The following is an 18,707-nucleotide window of genomic DNA, read 5'->3' as shown; positions in this document are numbered from 1 at the left end:
TAAGGCAGTGCAGGTAAGGGGGCAAGCCAGTCACCGACCAATGCCGCCTGCACAGGTCTAAGTGCTTTAAGGGAACCAATCACCCAAAAAATCGATATGAGGCCAATAATCAGTGCTAATACCCCCTCTAACACACTTCCCACACATGTATCTATAGCTTCTGCCCCTGCCCCACACACCCCAAAATCATACTTTAATCTTGTCCCCGCCGTATGCAAATTCCAGGAAGGTAGTCATGTGGACGGTTCATCATTCTGAGTACAAGTAGTCACGGCCTTGGGGGGCGGGGTTTGGCTGTAATCACACCTCTATGGGCGTCATACACAGCCCCCTGACACTGTATTATCATCCGGGGGGCGGGGCTGTGTAGCTGAGATCCAAAGCATAGCGGCTCCATATCCCCCCTGCATTGTGTATGTGTGACCTGTCCTCTCACACAGGCAGCTGCTGCTGTACAAAGCCTCCCGGAATGGATGATTCTACATCAGCAGCAGCCAGTACATGAACCAAAGCGCTGCTATTCCTGTGCTGCTGCTGCTGCCTGCAGAATCATTCCGGGACACTCTTATCCCCCCTCCCCCTCCAGCAGTTACAGTGTGTGGCCCCCTCCTCTCTCTCCCCTGTGCTTCTGGTGCCCCTCCGTCTCTTATGCTGTCAGAGAGGGAGATGGGGGATAAGGAGTGCAGCACCGACGGCAGGAGGAGGAAAGGAGAGGAGGGAGGGGGGCCGCTGCTGTGACCGGCAGATGGAGTCACACGGAGAAGGGGGAGGGGGGATAAGAGAGTCACTGAATAAATGATCTTAACCCTTCTGGCTGCTGCTAGAATCATCCATTCCGGGAGGCTGTGTACAGCAGCAGCTGCCTGTGTGAGAGGTCACACATACACAGTGCAGGGGGGATATGGAGCTGCTGTGCTTTGGATCTCAGTTACACAGACCCAGCCCCGCCCTATGATGATGCAGTAACAGGGGGCTGTGTATGACGCCCATAGAGGCGTGATTACAGCGATACCCCGCCCCCCGAGGCCGTGACTACTCAGCCTGAATGTGACTACTTGGAATGATGAACCGCCCACATGACTACCTTCCTGGAATTTGCATACGGCGGGGGTGTGTGGGGCAGCTGCTATAGATACATGTGTGGGAAGTGTGTTAGAGGGGGTATTAGCACTGATTATTGGCCTCATATCGATTTTTTGGGGTGATTGGTTGCCTTTCAACACCTGGCGTATGTATTGAGTGGGGGGGGGGGTCATATTAGGGAACCCGATCAGCTGCTTGAACAGATGTGTCTGAGGGCAGGTGTGAAGCTTTGGCTATTGGAGGGGAGTCTGACAGTCTTGGGTAATGGATTCCAAAGAACTGGTGCAACTTTGGGTGACGTCCTGGAGACGACGGGAGGGAGAGGTGCGGATTAAGGTGGATGTTAGTCTTAAGAACCTTCCCATTTCTGAACCCCCACAAAGCCAACCCCACTAAACCCCACTTCTTGGTTGCATCTCCAAAATCCCGATACCTAAAGCCAGAACTCAATGCAGCCATGAGGCAACCGACCAACCAGACACTGACCCAAAACTCAACCATGAATTAGGGGATGATTTGTGGAAGGTAACCAAATCTATTATTGGAGGGTCCCTAAATAAGCCCGCCATACGACCTAATTCCATCTCTTTCGCTAGTTTATCCCTGACTACCGTTGGGTGCTGATAATCAGATAGACGTTTTTAAGGATATAGGTAGTGGTACAGAGTGGGGGGGGGAAATGAAACCGTCCGAGAAGCCCTTCCGGAGCAGCTCAGCTTGGGTCCTATTGGGGCACCTAGAAAGGGGGCCATCTTGCTGATTTTTACTGGCATTACCACCTGCCCCACTCGCCCCTTTACTCCTGAGCTCCCGCAAAAGGATCAGATTTGTATATATTTACACTGGCCCTTGTTGTACTGCCAGCAGCTCCCTGCCGTCCACCCACCTGCTACACATCCTGAGCTAGAGGCAGCTTGTCCCCCAGAGTTACCGGTCTGGCCAGCGCTCCCATTAAAGGGTTGCCCATACTGCAGCATCACCTTTAGCCACAGATCAATGGCTTTGTGATCCCACTTTATCGCAGGGCGAACTGCCTTCCATTGCCAAAATTGCTTGTTATAACGCAGTCAAATTTGGCCGCCCTAAACCCTATAAGCCTCACCAGTATCATCCAAATAGCAAAACAGGGCTGAGCAATCCCCCCAGGTCTGGGGGATAAGTCGCCATCTTCTTTTCCTCCTCCTCCTCATTATTATCCTTCTTCCTCTTATCCAAGTTAAACTTTTCAAAGGGAAGAAGTGATAAGATCTTCTCCTTAACCTCTATTTTAGGATGAGCCCCAAGAGGGCCTTCAGAACCAACATAAACTCTCCCTTTTACTTTGTCACCCAGGCGTATCCTTATCAGGGCCGTTTTAATACATTGGTGGGCCCAGTGCACAGCCCTCAAGAGTGGGCCCCCCCTTCCCTTTCGGCACATTGTATAATGTACTGAATTTGCCCCCACACTGTATCAAGAGCCCCAATACATACAGTAGTTACCTTATAACACTATTTCCACCATACAGTGATTACATATTACATAAAAACTGCACTAAACAAAACAGAAAGATAGCACCTATGATACCATTACATAATACCGCCACATCATGACCCCTAACACTACAACCCTATAACAGAGTGCAGTTACATCCAGTGACTCACCGGGGGCGTCTTCTCCGAGTCTGTCACCTTTTCTTTTTCTCTCCATCCAGCCTGGGCCACCTTGAAGTCTTCTCCCGGCTGTGAATCTTCTCTCCAGAATCTGCCAGACAAATATTTTAGGCTCCAACACATACAGTAGTTAGCCCCCTGTGCTCCCTAGTAGTATATAGCCCCCTGTGCTCCCCAGTAGTATATAGCTCCCCTGTGCTCCCCAGTAGTATATAGCTCCCCTGTGCTCCCCCATAGTATATAGCTTCCCTGTGCTCCCCATAGTATATAGACCCCTGTGCTCCCCAGTAGTATATAGCTCCCCTGTGCTCCCCCATAGTATATAGCTCCCCTGTGCTCCCCATAGTATATAGACCCCTGTGCTCCCCATAGTATATAGACCCCTGTGCTCCCCAGTAGTATATAGACCCCTGTGCTCCCCAGTAGTATATAGCTCCCCTGTGCTCCCCCATAGTATATAGCTCCCCTGTGCTCCCCATAGTATATAGACCCCTGTGCTCCCCATAGTATATAGACCCCTGTGCTCCCCAGTAGTATATAGTCCCCTGTGCTCCCCCATAGTATATAGCTCCCCTGTGCTCCCCCATAGTATATAACTCCCCTGTGCTCCCCCATAGTATATAACTCCCCTGTGCTCCCCCATAGTATATAGCTCCCTATGCTCCCCCATAGTATATAGCTCCTTTGTGCTCCCCCATAGTATATAGCCCCCTGTGCTCCCCAATAGTATATAGTCCCCTGTGCTCCCCAATAGTATATAGTCCCCTGTGCTCCCCATAGTATATAGCTCCCCCATAGTATATAGCTCTCCTGTGCTCCCCCATAGTATATAGCTCCCCTGTGCTCCCCCATAGTATATAGCTCCCCTGTGCTCCCCCATAGTATATAGCTCCCCTGTGCTCCCCCATAGTATATAGCCCCCTGTGCCCCCCCATAGTATATAGCTCCCCTGTGCTTCCCATAATATATAGCTCCCCTGTGCTCCCCCATAGTATATAGCTCCCCTGTGCTCCCCCATAGTATATAGCTCCCCTGTGCTCCCCCATAGTATATAGCTCCCCTGTGCTCCCCCATAGTATATAGCCCCCTGTGCCCCCCCATAGTATATAGCTCCCCTGTGCTTCCCATAATATATAGCTCCCCTGTGCTCCCCCATAGTATATAGCTCCCCTGTGCTTCCCATAATATATAGCTCCCCTGTGCTCCCCCATAGTATATAGCTCCCCTGTGCTCCCCCATAGTATATAGCTCCCCTGTGCTCCCCCATAGTATATAGCTCCCCTGTGCTCCCCATAGTATATAGACCCCTGTGCTCCCCATAGTATATAGACCCCTGTGCTCCCCAGTAGTATATAGCCCCCTGTGCTCCCCCATAGTATATAACTCCCCTGTGCTCCCCCATAGTATATAACTCCCCTGTGCTCCCCCATAGTATATAGCTCCCCTGTGCTCCCCCATAGTATATAGCTCCCTGTGCTCCCCCATAGTATATAGCTCCTTTGTGCTCCCCCATAGTATATAGCCCCCTGTGCTCCCCAATAGTATATAGTCCCCTGTGCTCCCCAATAGTATATAGTCCCCTGTGCTCCCCATAGTATATAGCTCCCCCATAGTATATAGCTCCCCTGTGCTCCCCAGTAGTATATAGCCCCCTGTGCTCCCCCATAGTATATAGCTCCCCTGTGCTCCCCAGTAGTATATAGCTCCCCTGTGCTCCCCCACAGTATATAGCTCCCCTGTGCTCCCCCACAGTATATAGCTCCCCTGTGCTCCCCCATAGTATATAGCTCCCCTGTGCTCCCCCATAGTATATAGCCCCCTGTGCTCCCCCATAGTATATAGCTCCCCTGTGCTCCCCCATAGTATATAGCTCCCCTGTGCTCCCCCATAGTATATAGCTCCCCTGTGCTCCCCCATTGTATATAGCTCCCCTGTGCTCCCCAGTAGTATATAGCCCCCTGTGCTCCCCAGTAGTATATAGCCCCCCGTGCTCCCCCATAGTATATAGCCCCCTGTGCTCCCCCATAGTATATAGCTCCCCTGTGCTCCCCAGTAGTATATAGCCCCCTGTGCTCCCCAGTAGTATATAGCCCCCTGTGCTCCCCCATAGTATATAGCCCCCTGTGCTCCCCCATAGTATATAGCCCCCTGTCCTCACCCATAGTATATAGCCCCCTGTGCTCCCCCATAGTATATAGCCCCCTGTGCCCCCCATAGTATATAGCCCCCTGTGCTCCCCAATAGTATATAGCCCCCTGTGCTCCCCCATAGTATATAGCCCCCCTATGCTCTCCCACAGTATATAGCCCCCTGTCCTCCCCCATAGTATATAGCTCCCCTGTGCTCCCCCATAGTATATAGCTCCCCTGTGCTCCCCCATAGTATATAGCCCCCTGTGCTCCCCCATAGTATATAGCCCCCTGTGCCCCCCCATAGTATATAGCCCCCTGTCCTCCCCCATAGTATATAGCTCCCTGTGCCCCCCCATAGTATATAGCCCCCTGTGCTCCCCAATAGTATATAGCCCCCTGTGCTCCCCAATAGTATATAGCCCCCTGTGCTCCCCAATAGTATATAGCCCCCTGTGCCCCCCAATAGTATATAGCCCCCTGTGCCCCCCCATAGTATATAGCCCCCTGTGCTCCCCCATAGTATATAGCCCCCTGTGCTCCCCCATAGTATATAGCCCCCTGTGCCCCCCCCATAGTATATAGCCCCCTGTGCCCCCCCATAGTATATGCGCTCCCCCTCCCATATAACATTGAAAAAAACAAACACTGTTACTCACCTGGGTCCACGCGTTCCTCTTCTCTTCCCTCGTGGCCGCACTTCCTGCGGTCACAAGAGGCTGCACTCCCCTTACCCTCGCGCCGACGCTCCAGTGACGTCGGGCGCTAGAGGGAGAGTGCGGCCTCTTGTGACTGCAGGAAGTGCGGCCACAAGAGTGACTGACAGGGAGGGAGCCAATGGCTCTCTCTCTGTCAGTGTCGCTGCTGCTGCAGCGCCGGAGCAGCAGCAGCGCCGGAGCAGCAGCGGCAAACGGGGGGGCCCTGCAGGGGGCGCCATGGAGGGGTAGGTAGATTACCCATCCATGGCGCTCCCCCCTGACAGGCTGGTGGCCGGAGCCCTGTGCGACCGCATTGGTAGCACATAGCAACGGCCGGCCTGCTCGGGGGGGCCCCTTTAACCAGTGGGCCCGGTGCACGTGCACCATGTGCCCTCTGGTTAAAGCGGCCCTGATCCTTATCCATCTGTACTAACACTGTTACGCCTACCCTCCTAACACCCGGATCTGACGGACTCCCAGCGCTCCCCACAGGTTTGAGGGCTATCACTGGGTTCAGTTGTGTAGCCGCTGCTCAAGGACCATGAAATGCTTCTTACCAAGTCGCTCCTTAGTTGTCCCAGCTGGGGGTTTCCTCCTTAGTTGTCCCGGCTGGGGGTTTCCTCCTTAGTTCTCCCGGCTGTGTGTTTCCTCCTTAGTTGTCCCGGCTGTGTGTTTCCTCCTTAGTTGTCCCGGCTGGGGGTTTCCTCCTTAGTTGTCCCGGCTGTGTGTCTCCTCCTTAGTTGTCCCGACTGGGGGTCTCCTTCTTAGTTGTCCCGGCTGGGGGTTTCCTCCTTAGTTGTCCCGGCTGTGTGTCCCCTCCTTAGTTGTCCCGGCTGTGTGTCTCCTCCTTAGTTGTCCCGGCTGTGTGTTTCCTCCTTAGTTGTCCCGGCTGTGTGTTTCCTCCTTAGTTGTCCCAGCTGTGTGTTTCCTCCTTAGTTGTCCCGGCTGTGTGTCTCCTCCTTAGTTGTCCCGACTGGGGGTCTCCTTCTTAGTTGTCCCGGCTGGGGGTTTCCTCCTTAGTTGTCCCGGCTGTGTGTCCCCTCCTTAGTTGTCCCGGCTGTGTGTCTCCTCCTTAGTTGTCCCGGCTGGGGGTCTCCTTCTTAGTTGTCCCGGCTGTGGGTCCCCACCTTAGTTGTCCCGGCTGGGGGTCTCCTCCTTAGTTGTCCCGGCTGTGTGTCTCCTCCTTAGTTGTCCCGGCTGTGGGTTTTGGGTCATTGACAGCTGGAAGACCCAGCCACCACCCATCCTCACTGCTCTTACTGAGGGAAGGAGGTTGTTGTATCTGGTGATTCATGGCCCCATCCATCCTCCCCTCTATACACTATATTCCCTTTGCAGAAAACCCCCCAAAGTAATGATGCCCCCCCCCCCCATGCTTCACAGATGGTACTTTGTTCTTGGGGTTGTCCTCATCCTCCTTCCTCAGGGGAGCGGAGTTTATACCAGGAAGTTGTATTTTGGTCTCAGAGAAGAGAAGACACTGGAGAAGGTTGTGTGGTCAGAGGAGACAAGGGAGAAGGTCATGGGGTCAGAGGAGACATGGGAGAAGGTTGTGGGGTCAGAGGAGACACGGGAGAAGGTCATGGGGTCAGAGGAGACATTGGAGAAGGTTGTGTGGTCAGAGGAGACCAAAATACAACTTCCTTGTATAAACTCCGCTCCCCTGAGGAAGGAGGATGAGGACAACCCCAAGAACAAAGTACCATCTGTGAAGCATGGGGGGGGGGCATCATTACTTTGGGGGGTTTTCTGCAGAGGGAATATAGTGTATAGAGGGGAGGATGGATGGGGCCATGAATCACCAGATACAACAACCTCCTTCCCTCAGTAAGAGCAGTGAGGATGGGTGGTGGCTGGGTCTTCCAGCTGTCAATGACCCAAAACCCACAGCCGGGACAACTAAGGTGGGGACCCCCAGCCGGGACAACTAAGGTGGGGACCCACAGCCGGGACAACTAAGGAGGAGACACACAGCCGGGACAACTAAGGAGGAAACACACAGCCGGGACAACTAAGAAGGAGACCCCCAGCCGGGACAACTAAGGAGGAAACCCACAGCCGGGACAACTAAGGTGGGGACCCACAGCCGGGACAACTAAGGTGGGGACCCACAGCCGGGACAACTAAGGAGGAAACACACAGCCGGGACAACTAAGGAGGAAACACACAGCCGGGACAACTAAGAAGGAGACCCCCAGCCGGGACAACTAAGGAGGGGACACACAGCCAGGACAACTAAGGAGGAAACAAACAGCCGGGACAACTAAGGAGGGAACACACAGCCGGGACAACTAAGGAGGAGACACACAGCCGGGACAACTAAGGAGGAAACACACAGCCGGGACAACTAAGAAGGAGACCCCCAGCCGGGACAACTAAGGAGGGGACACACAGCCAGGACAACTAAGGAGGAGACAAACAGCCGGGACAACTAAAGAGGGGACACACAGCCGGGACAACTAAGGAGGAAACCCCCAGCCGGGACAACTAAGGAGGAGACACACAGCCGGGACAACTAAGGAGGGGACACACAGCCGGGACAACTAAGGAGGAAACACACAGCCGGGACAACTAAGGAAGAAACACACAGCCGGGACAACTAAGGAGGAAACCCACAGCCGGGACAACTAAGGAGGAAACCCACAGCCGGGACAACTAAGGAGGAAACCCCCAGCCGGGACAACTAAGGAGGAAACCCCCAGCCAGGACAACTAAGGAGGAAACCCCCAGCCAGGACAACTAAGGAGGAGACCCCCAGCCAGGACAACTAAGGAGGAAACCCACAGCCGGGACAACTAAGGAGGAAACCCACAGCCGGGACAACTAAGGAGGAGACCCCCGATCCTCAGAAGGGGAGCGTCGTGGCGTCATGAGGTAGGACGCCGGACCTCGTCCTCGACTCCTCCCTCCTCTCCCTCCGTGACTCCGTGATGATGGTGGAAGCGTCGCCTGCCGTGGCGCGGTCGGAGAGACTCCGGAACTGCCCGAAGCAAAGGGCTCTCCTGCCCCCGCCTCTCTCCGATTCCGAATGGAGCCGAGTTTCGCCGAAGCATCCGGAGCTCAGGCCCCCTGCATGGTGGGCTCGGCGGCTGCCTGTTGTGCCGCAGGACCGTGGAGCTCCACCGCCGGCGACAGTAAGGATTGGTGGCGACTTGTTGCCGAGGCTGGAGCACTGCCGTCCTGCTGACCAGTTCCTCTGGCACCCTGGGAGGGAGCGATTCTATGGGTCTAGATCGGACAGGCATTTTTCTGGCCACCTCTGGTAAGAGAAAGGGTATAAAAAGGCCCCCAGATACAGATGGTCAGCGGTGGCGTGGTATGGAGGAAGACCAGCTGAACGCCTCTGACTAAGAACGCACAACTATCACTATTTTTGGTCACTCCTCTTGGTTCCCTCTGCATAATAAGGTAACTGTTTTTTGTGCATATGATGTTGAACTCTGTGCTTTATACTGGACCCATAAAAGCGGATCTGAGGTGATATACAGAGGGCCAGAGGGAGGATTGAAGTGTGGAGATATGAACTGATTGTCTCTGCTTGGCTTGCTCTTTAAAGCTATTTTAAATTTGGCTTCTCTCAGGTACAGCGCTGACATATGTAAAAGCATCCTCTGGCTGGGGTGAAGTAAAGTTTGGCGGTAGTGTTTTTCCATACAAGAGATAAGTTGGAAGTGGATTTTTTTATACTGAAACTCCTGAGGTAAAATAACCAGTGTGTGATATACAAATGGGGCGTTTGGGACTGTAATAGTAAGCTTGGATTACTGTGGGTAATAACCCTGGCTCTTAAGGAGAGACAAACATGGCTAAAATGCATCCCTCTTTGTCCCTAGTTGGTGACTGTCGCCGGGCAATCACGGGTACACTTTATTCATGGCACCTAAGGCGCAGCCAAGGAAATCTGGAGGTTTTACACCGGCTAAAAGTAATGGGAGAGCAACGAAAATGGATAAATACTTAAAGTCTCCGGTGGGTGCGGCTAAAACTAGAAATACTCAGCAAAATATGGCAGTTAATACGGAGGCAGAGTGTCCTGGCTCACGTTACTCTGTGTTACATGACACTGACAATGGAGAGGAGGAGGAGGAGCCTGTTGTGCAAGGTTCTCCAGCTGTACTACAATCTATCCTATCTGAAGTGCAATCATGTGGAAAATCTCTGATGGAGCTTACGGCTAATGTGGGAACTTTGACTACAGATGTCACATTTATAAGAGAAGATCTAAATAAAATCAGAGAGAAAGTAAGCTCCCTGGAACAGACTGTCCCTGCTATGCAGAAGGATATTGGGGAGATAAGGAGGGTTGCTAAAAGCCATGAAAAACAAATTAAAGACTTGAGAGCCAAGGTCACTGACCTAGAGGACAGATCTAGAAGGTCTAATATTCGTGTAGTTGGTCTCCCTGAAGGGGCAGAAGCAAATGACCCCGTAAAATTCTGTCAAGAATGGATTGGTGAAACTTTTCCTAAGGATACGTTGTCAGAACTGTTTAAGTTAGAAAGGGCACATAGGATTCCCTTGAAGCCTCTACCACCGGGTAGTCTGCCAAGAACTATGATCATTAAGACATTGTGCTCAGGGGATCGGGATAGTATCTTAAGGGCAGCCCGGCAGAGAAAGGATATTATGTTTAATGGAAACCGGATTTTTTTCTTTCCAGATTACTCTAAGGAGACACAATTGAAAAGAAAATCGTTTAAAGATGTCAGGACTAAGCTACGCCAGGCGGATATTCCTTTTTCCCTGATTTTTCCTTCCAGGCTTAGAGTCTCTTTTAAGGATAAAGTTCTTTTTTTTGATACAGCATCGGAGACTCTGGACTGGTTGGAGAGAGAAGGGATTAGTATGAATAATGAGGAGGGAGGGAGGGAGTGAGAGAGGAGAGGTATATACGATAGGTAAAGAGGGAGACCTGATATTGGCCCAGAGCCATGAAGGTTGACCAGTTGGGTGGGGGGGGGAGGGGGAGGGGGGGAGGAGGGGAAAAGGGGGGAGGGAGGGAACCACGAGGAAGAGGGAGAGGAATTTTTTTTTTTTTTTTTTTTTGTTTCTTTTTTTTCCTTAAATGGAGTTAAGTAGAGTTAAGTTATTTTATTGGAATGTAAGGGGTATGGCGGACAAAATTAAGAGGTGTGCGATTTATGATTTGATCACTAGACAGTTACCGGCTATAGTGTGTCTGGGTGAGACTCATGGCACTTTAGAAACCAAGAATAGGATGCTTCGTAAATGGGCTAGCCATGAGTTTCACGCAGTATTTACTAGCTATTCGGCAGGAGTGTCAATATATATACACAAAAAAGTTCCTTTCAGATTGCTCCATAAGAAAATAGATAATAAAGGGCGCTTTATTTTTTTACATTGTGTAGTGTACAATACCGAGATGGTGTTAGCTGCTTTTTATATCCCTCCACCGTTTGCGCGACAACCGATCATCGACCTAATTGAATATCTAATGATAAGACCAAACCTACCTGTTTTTGTTTGCGGGGACTTTAACGCAGTCATGAACTCATACGAAGATAGAAGGGGGAAAATGCAGAGAGTACAGGTGGGAGAGTCCCCATTGAATAGGGTCATGACGGAGGCTGGCCTGAAGGACGTTTGGAGATATTTATATGGTGACTCAGTGGTATTTTCCTGTTTTGGAACGTCCTCTGGGTCAGCCTCCAGAATTGACCTGGTGTTCGGGAACGACCGGGCGTTGAGGTATATTTCTAAAATGTCGTATGAGGTTAGGTCGGTGTCCGACCACTCTCCGATGGTGGCAGTGATTGGAGGTCTCGCAGGGGGAAGCGGGGGGAGGAGGTCCTTTAGGCTGAATCCGCATTGGTTATCTTTACTAGATAACAAACAAGTTATAAAGGGAGAGATATTAATGTTTTGGGAACGTAATAAGGAGTCTACCAGGATAGGATATGTATGGGATGCCCTTAAGGCTTACCTTAGAGGGATTTATGTTAGGGATATTACTTATAAGAAGAAATCCTTCTATGCTAAAGAATTGGAACTTAAAGAGGCAGTAAGATCGGCAGAGGAGACGTTTGGTCTATCTCCAACGTTGGAGAATGGAGGGAAAGTAGGGGAGACGCAAAAGTCTTTTGCGGACTACCTTAAGGAAAAAGCACAGCAGAAGATTTTTTTGGGGGGACAGAAATATTTTTCAGAGGGAGGGAAGCCGGGGAAATTGGTAGCAGGGATAATTAGGTCCCAAGAGGAAAAGAAATATATTCCTTCACTAGTTAACAAAGAAGGTAATGTTGTGAATAACTTGGTAGAAATGGAGAGTATAGTTTTTGACTTTTTTTCAGATTTATATACATCTTCTGATATTCATCAGGGTCAGGAATATGAGCGCTATTTAAATTCTATCTCACTACCTAAAATCAGCGCAGCTAGGAAAGGGATGCTAAACAGTCCGTTTACGGTGCAGGAAATTCTGGAAGCTATCAGGAGTTGTAGAGGACAATCTGCCCCTGGAACGGATGGTCTTCCATCCGAATTATATAAGGAACACGCTGAGGTTCTAGCTCCCCTGTTACATAAAATGTTTAATGAATCCTGTAAAGATGCCATCCTTCCACCCTCTATGTATGAAGCCAGCATATCACTGATTAGGAAGAAGAATAAGGATAGTAGCAGAATTGAGTCATATCGCCCCATATCGTTGCTAAATACAGACTATAAGATCATAGCTAAAATGCTAGCACTCAGGCTGGCAAAAGTTGCTCCTGATTTGATTGGGGGAGAGCAAGCTGGATTTGTCCCGGGGAGATCTATATTTGATAATATTAGTAGAGTTTTTGCGAATGTTCAGTTAGAAACAGAGGCCCCCCACTCCATCCTGTCTTTAGATGCAATGAAGGCGTTTGATAGGGTGGAGTGGGGGTTCCTCTGGAAGGTTTTGGAGGCATTTGATTTGGGGGATAATTTTATAAGTTGGGTAAAACTGTTATACCAGACTCCTAGGGCGAGGGTGGCGGTGAATGAGGGGCATACTGGGTGGTTTAACCTTACCAGGGGGACTAGGCAGGGGTGCCCCCTTTCGCCGCTACTGTTTGCCTTATATATGGAGCCTTTGGCAATGAAATTTAGGGAAATGGAAGATCTGGAGGGGTTTGGTTTAGAAGGGGTAAAGGATAGATTTCTTTTTTATGCGGATGATGTGCTGGTTTTTCTGAGGGATTGGAGGGATGGCATCCCGAAAGTTATGGCTGTAATCGAGGAGTATGGACAATTTTCTGGGCTGAAAATTAATTGGGAGAAATCGTCCCTGCTGCCAATCGGAGAAGACATATCTGGGGTTTCTCTCCCTGTCGCGGTTTTAAAACCGGGAGTAGCGTTAGAGTATTTGGGAATATTAATCCCCGCGCAGATTGCTAAATTCTCAGAGCTAAACTTACAGCCGTTGATGAAAAAAATCCGGAGTAAAATAGAGATATGGATTAAGATGCCTATATCTATAGCAGATCGGATTGCAATTATTAAAATGATTTTCTTACCGCAGGTATTATTTTTTCTTTATGCGTCCCCGATCTGGATTTCTAATGCATGGTTCCAAAAATTAATGAAAATGATGAATTTTTTTATTTGGGGTGGGAAGAAGCCAAAGTTAAAATATAGTACATGGACACAGAGAACGGGGGAAGGAGGGATAGGATTGCCGGATTTTCAAAAATACTTTTTGGCAGCAAAGGCACAAGACATTAAGCGAGGGCAGAAGTCGGCAGTGCTCAATTATATGTTGGGTTTAGGTAAAGGGGTGCACAGGGATGTAGTAGAAGCTGTTGAGGCTAACTTTGGAGGTAAAAGTTCACTTACACAATCAGATATGTATAGTAAAGTATGGGTAAGCATTAAGAGAATATGCAAAATAAAGGGAGGGTTAGGGTTCACCCCACTATGGCAAAATAGCAGTCTGAAAGAGTTTTTTAAGATTAATAATACACAGTTCTGGAGACAGAAAGGGGTAAATTATCTATCACAGGTAGTAAGAGATGGTAAATTAATTACGTGGGAAGAATGTAAGAGGGATTGGGGGTTGTTAGACTCACAAGTATTTTGGTATGCACAAATTAAAAATGCTTTTACACATACAATAAATAAGGAATTATGGAATATCAGTGATCACAGTATAATTGAGTACATTAAGGAGTCAGGTACAGCTGGGAAGTTCCTAACCCCTTTATATAGAATGTTGATCAGAGAAACAGGAAAAGGGCAATTAGAGATGCTGAAAGATAAATGGGACTTACTTATTGGAGAAATCCATGGAGATAATTGGAGTACTATCATTGCTAATTCTGGTTTGGTTAGTTGTAATGAGCCCTACAGACTTATAGTCCTAAAAATGTTGTATAGGGTTTATTTTTCCCCTTTAAATGCAATGAAGAGAGGATACAGAAATAACTCAGAGTGTCCAAAATGTCTGAGGGAACAAGCTGATTTTATGCATCTACTATGGGACTGTGAAAAAGTCCAAATACTATGGAAAAAGGTTATGGCATATATGCGAGATGATCTGCAAATGGAGTCTGGGTCAGATCTTTCCCAAATACTATTGGGGGGATTCCCAAATGACGGAAAGGAGGGTTCCCTTAAAAATAAATTGTTCCTTTTGGTTAAGGTGATGATTGCTAGGAAGTGGGGAGGGACTGATTCACCCAGTTTTTGGCAGTGGAAGGAATTAGTAGATAAAATATGTAAATATGAATTAATGTTAGCTAAGAAGAATTCTGTAAAATCAGAAAGAAGATGTAGGAATATTTGGAGGAAATGGGATAACTGTGGGGGTAATTCTTGAAAAATAACTGATAAATGGATCTCCTCCTTTCCTTTGCTTTTTGGGTTTCCCCCTAGGTAAATTCTTGCAAATATTTATTTATTTATAGATATATAATTGGTGTTTGGCGTTTTTTTTTTTTTTTTTTTTTTTTTTTTGTGCTTGTCTTTCTCTCTTCCTCGTGGGGTGGGTGGTAAGGTGGGGAGGAGGGAGGGGAAAGGGGGGGGTGGGTTTATAAATGTATAGAATGTGATTATTTTCTTACTGTCCTTCACAAAGATATTTGTGTTGTGGAGTGTTCTATTGGAAAAATAAAAGATTTAAATATAAAAAGAGAAAAAAAGGAGGAGACCCCCAGCCGGGATAACTAAGGAGGAGACACACAGCCGGGACAACTAAGGAGGAAACCCCCAGCCGGGACAACTAAGGAGGAAACCCCCAGCCAGGACAACTAAGGAGGAAACCCCCAGCCAGGACAACTAAGGAGGAGACCCCCAGCCAGGACAACTAAGGAGGAAACACACAGCCGGGACAACTAAGGAGGGGACACACAGCCGGGACAACTAAGGAGGGGACACACAGCCGGGACAACTAAGGAGTAGACACACAGCCGGGACAACTAAGGAGGAGACACACAGCCGGGACAACTAAGGAGGAAACCCCCAGCCGGGACAACTAAGGAGGAAACCCCCAGCCAGGACAACTAAGGAGGAAACCCCCAGCCAGGACAACTAAGGAGGAGACCCCCAGCCAGGACAACTAAGGAGGAAACACACAGCCGGGACAACTAAGGAGGGGACACACAGCCGGGACAACTAAGGAGGGGACACACAGCCGGGACAACTAAGGAGTAGACACACAGCCGGGACAACTAAGGAGGAGACACACAGCCGGAGGGGACACACAACCTCACCAGTGACCATCTGAATGATCCAGAGGAGACACGGGCGAAGGTCATGGGGTCAGAGGAGACACGGGAGAAGGTCGTGTGGTCAGAGGAGACACGGGCGAAGGTTGTGGGGTCAGAGGAGACACGGGAGAAGGTTGTGGGGTCACAGGAGACACTGGAGAAGGTCATGGGGTCAGAGGAGACACTGAAGAAGAAGAAGGTTGTGTGGTCAGAGGAGACACGGGAGAAGGTCGTGGGGTCAGAGGAGACACGGGAGAAGGTTGTGGGGTCACAGGAGACACTGGAGAAGGTCGTGGGGTCAGAGGAGACACGGGAGAAGGTCGTGGGGTCAGAGGAGACACTGGAGAAGGTAGTGGGGTCAGAGGAGACACGGGAGAAGGTCGTGGGGTCAGAGGAGACAAGGGAGAAGGTTTTGTGGTCAGAGGAGACAAGGGAGAGGGTTGTAACCAGTCCTTACAGGTAACATAGTTACGAGTGCTCATAGTTACAGTTCAGATGGCAGCAGCGAGCGGGGCAGTGGCCCTGTCCAGCGGTCTTGAGCACAAGAGCGGGGCGTGGGGGCCCCCTGGATGTTGGGGGCCCCAAGCTTGGGGTCCTTGGTGCCAAAGACCGCCACTGGTCCTGACCATGGTGGAGTGTGAGGACAGGTGATTGTTATACAGGTAACAAGATGAGACAGGTGCAGGTAATGAGGGCAGAGTGGAGGAGCTTCTTATAGAGACACTGACAGCTCTGTGAGTTCTTGCTGGTTGGTCGACCAAATCCTAATTCATGTAATAAAATGTTGAATAATTCTTTATAAGTCCTACAATGTGACTATCTGGAATATTCTATAGATTCTGTCTCTCACAGGTGAAGGTACTGGCGGTAAATATTATGCCCGCCCCATTCTATTATATCTCTGTGATCATGTGACATGGTGACTCCGCCCCCACTGTGCACCTGTCATATCAGCATGACCTCTTCTCCACTTCTTCCCTTATTCTCACTTCTGCAAACATCTCATTGACATACGAGCCAATCTGGTGCAGTCATGAGATGTGGCCACACTGCCGTCCTGTGACTCAGCACATCTCATGGCGGCGGCTGTCCGGGCAGGCTGGGAGATCATGGAGTCCGATAGCAAAGTGTTACACACGGGAAATATACACACGTATATATACATACATACACTTATATACACATACATATCTACACTTATATACACATACATACATACACTTATATACACATACATACATATATACACTTATATACACACACATACACTTATATACACATACATACATACATACATACACTTATATACACATAGATACATACATACACTTATATACACACACATACATACATACACTTATATTCACATACATACATACACTTATATACACATACATATCTACACTTATATACACATACATACATACACTTATATACGAACTGGAGAGAATGGAACGGCTGCACATCCCATCTATGGCTGATACTAATGCCGCTAGGCCTATATTAAAAATCAACACCAGAGTGTCTGTATATGAATTGATCAAGCCATATTGCCCCGTGTACCACCGCGCAGGTCCTCTGGTCCACACGGGTCCCTACGCTAACTCCACACCGTGTCGGTCAGCGACCGCCAACCCCGCAAAGCGTGCACGTGCAGGGAAGGGAGGCCATGGAACGGCCCTGCAACCCCAATGTCACAGGACCAGACCCAAAAAGCCCCACCAAAACCCAGCCAGCACCACCGGCAGGGAAGGCTGCCCCCAAACGACACAAGTATGGATATGGTATTACACTTACCATTGCTGCTCTCACAGAATGGGAAGACATAGGGTCCAGACATGTGAGCACAGACATATCCTGCAGCCGTTCCATTCTCTCCAGTTCGTGTTATACACTTATATACACATACATACATATATACACTTATATACACACACATACACTTATATACACACACATACATACATACATACACTTATATACACACACATACATACATACACTTATATTCACATACATACATACACTTATATTCACATACATACACTTATATACACATACATACACTTATATTCACATACATACACTTATATACACATACATACATACACTTATATACACATACATACATACATACACACACATACACTTATACACATACATACATACATACATACATACTTATATACACACATACACATAGATACATACATACACTTATATACACATACATACACTAATATACACATACATACATACATACACTTATATACACACACATACATACATACACTTATATTCACATACATACACTTATATTCACATACATACACTTATTTTCACATACATACACTTATATACACATACATACATACATACACTTATATACACATACATACATACATACATACATACACATATAATATACACACACACATACAGATATAATACATATATATTACACACAGGCTGCTGGGCGGTGTATTACAGATGATCCTCATCTCATCTACCGTCTCTTCACAGAGGACGAGAATCCTAAACCGCAGTTTGAGAAGAAGCCATTGTCCTGGGAGGAGGACGCCCAGCTCTGCTCTGAATTCCTGGAGAGAAAGGTACGGACACTACATAGGAGGCTACGTGAGAACTACAATGCCCAGCATGCCCAGCCAGGAGGCGGAGCACAGAGCACTGCGACTTGTAGTTCCACCAGCAGTGTTGTATGACTATTGGCAGAAGTGAGTCATGTGATGTCCATGCAGTCTGCTAATGTGCTGCTGCCTGAGGGATCCTAATCCATATACACTGCTCAGGAAGCTAAAGGGGGGCCTCAGATAGAACTTGGAGGGTATATATATATATCAGTCACATCTAGGAGGGGTATACACATATACACCCCTCAGATATAACTATGACTGATATACACTACCGTTCAAAAGGTTGGGGTCCCCCAAACAATTTAGTGTTTTCCATGTAGTCGCACTTCTTCACCCCCATACGTTGTGAAATGAATAGAAAATAGAGACAAGACATTGACAAGGTTAGAAATACTGATTTGTAGGTGAAATAACATTGTTCTTCCATCACACTTTGCTTCCGTCCCAGAATCCTCCTCTTGCAGCAATTCCAGCATTGCCCACCTTTGGCATTCTAGCTATTAATCTGTTGGGGTAAGCTGGAGAAATTGCCCCCCGCGCTTCTAGAAGCAGCTCCCACAAGTTGGATTGGTTGGATGGGCACTTCTGGCGTACCATACGGTCCAGCTGCTCCCACAATGGGGTGGTGATCTGGTGACTGCGCTGGCCACTCCATTACCTAGGATAGAATACCAGCTGCTGCTTCTGCTGGAAATAGTTCTTGCACAATTTGGAAGTGTTTAGGGTCATTGTCCTGTTGTAGGATGAAATTGGCTCCAACCAAGCGCTGCCCACTGGGTATGGCATGGCGGTGCAGAGT

At 48.7% G+C, this 18,707-nt stretch overlaps 1 protein-coding gene across 4 annotated transcripts in view; it reads left to right on the top strand.

Annotated features, from left to right (window-relative positions):
- Window positions 1-18,707, top strand: part of CATIP (ciliogenesis associated TTC17 interacting protein) — a 68,151-nt gene that overhangs the window by 38,110 nt on the left and 11,334 nt on the right. For all 4 annotated transcript variants that reach the window (XM_069984795.1, XM_069984796.1, XM_069984798.1 and 1 more), the window contains exon 9: window positions 17,778-17,866. In XM_069984795.1, the coding sequence (XP_069840896.1) occupies window positions 17,778-17,866 (89 nt within the window). The remainder of the gene's footprint in view (window positions 1-17,777; window positions 17,867-18,707) is intronic.

Source organism: Dendropsophus ebraccatus, chromosome 9, assembly GCF_027789765.1.
Source record: "Dendropsophus ebraccatus isolate aDenEbr1 chromosome 9, aDenEbr1.pat, whole genome shotgun sequence".
Taxonomy (NCBI): Eukaryota; Metazoa; Chordata; class Amphibia; order Anura; family Hylidae; genus Dendropsophus; species Dendropsophus ebraccatus.
Note: the sequence above shows the minus strand (reverse complement) of the source record. Positions and strands in the feature narration are given on the sequence as shown.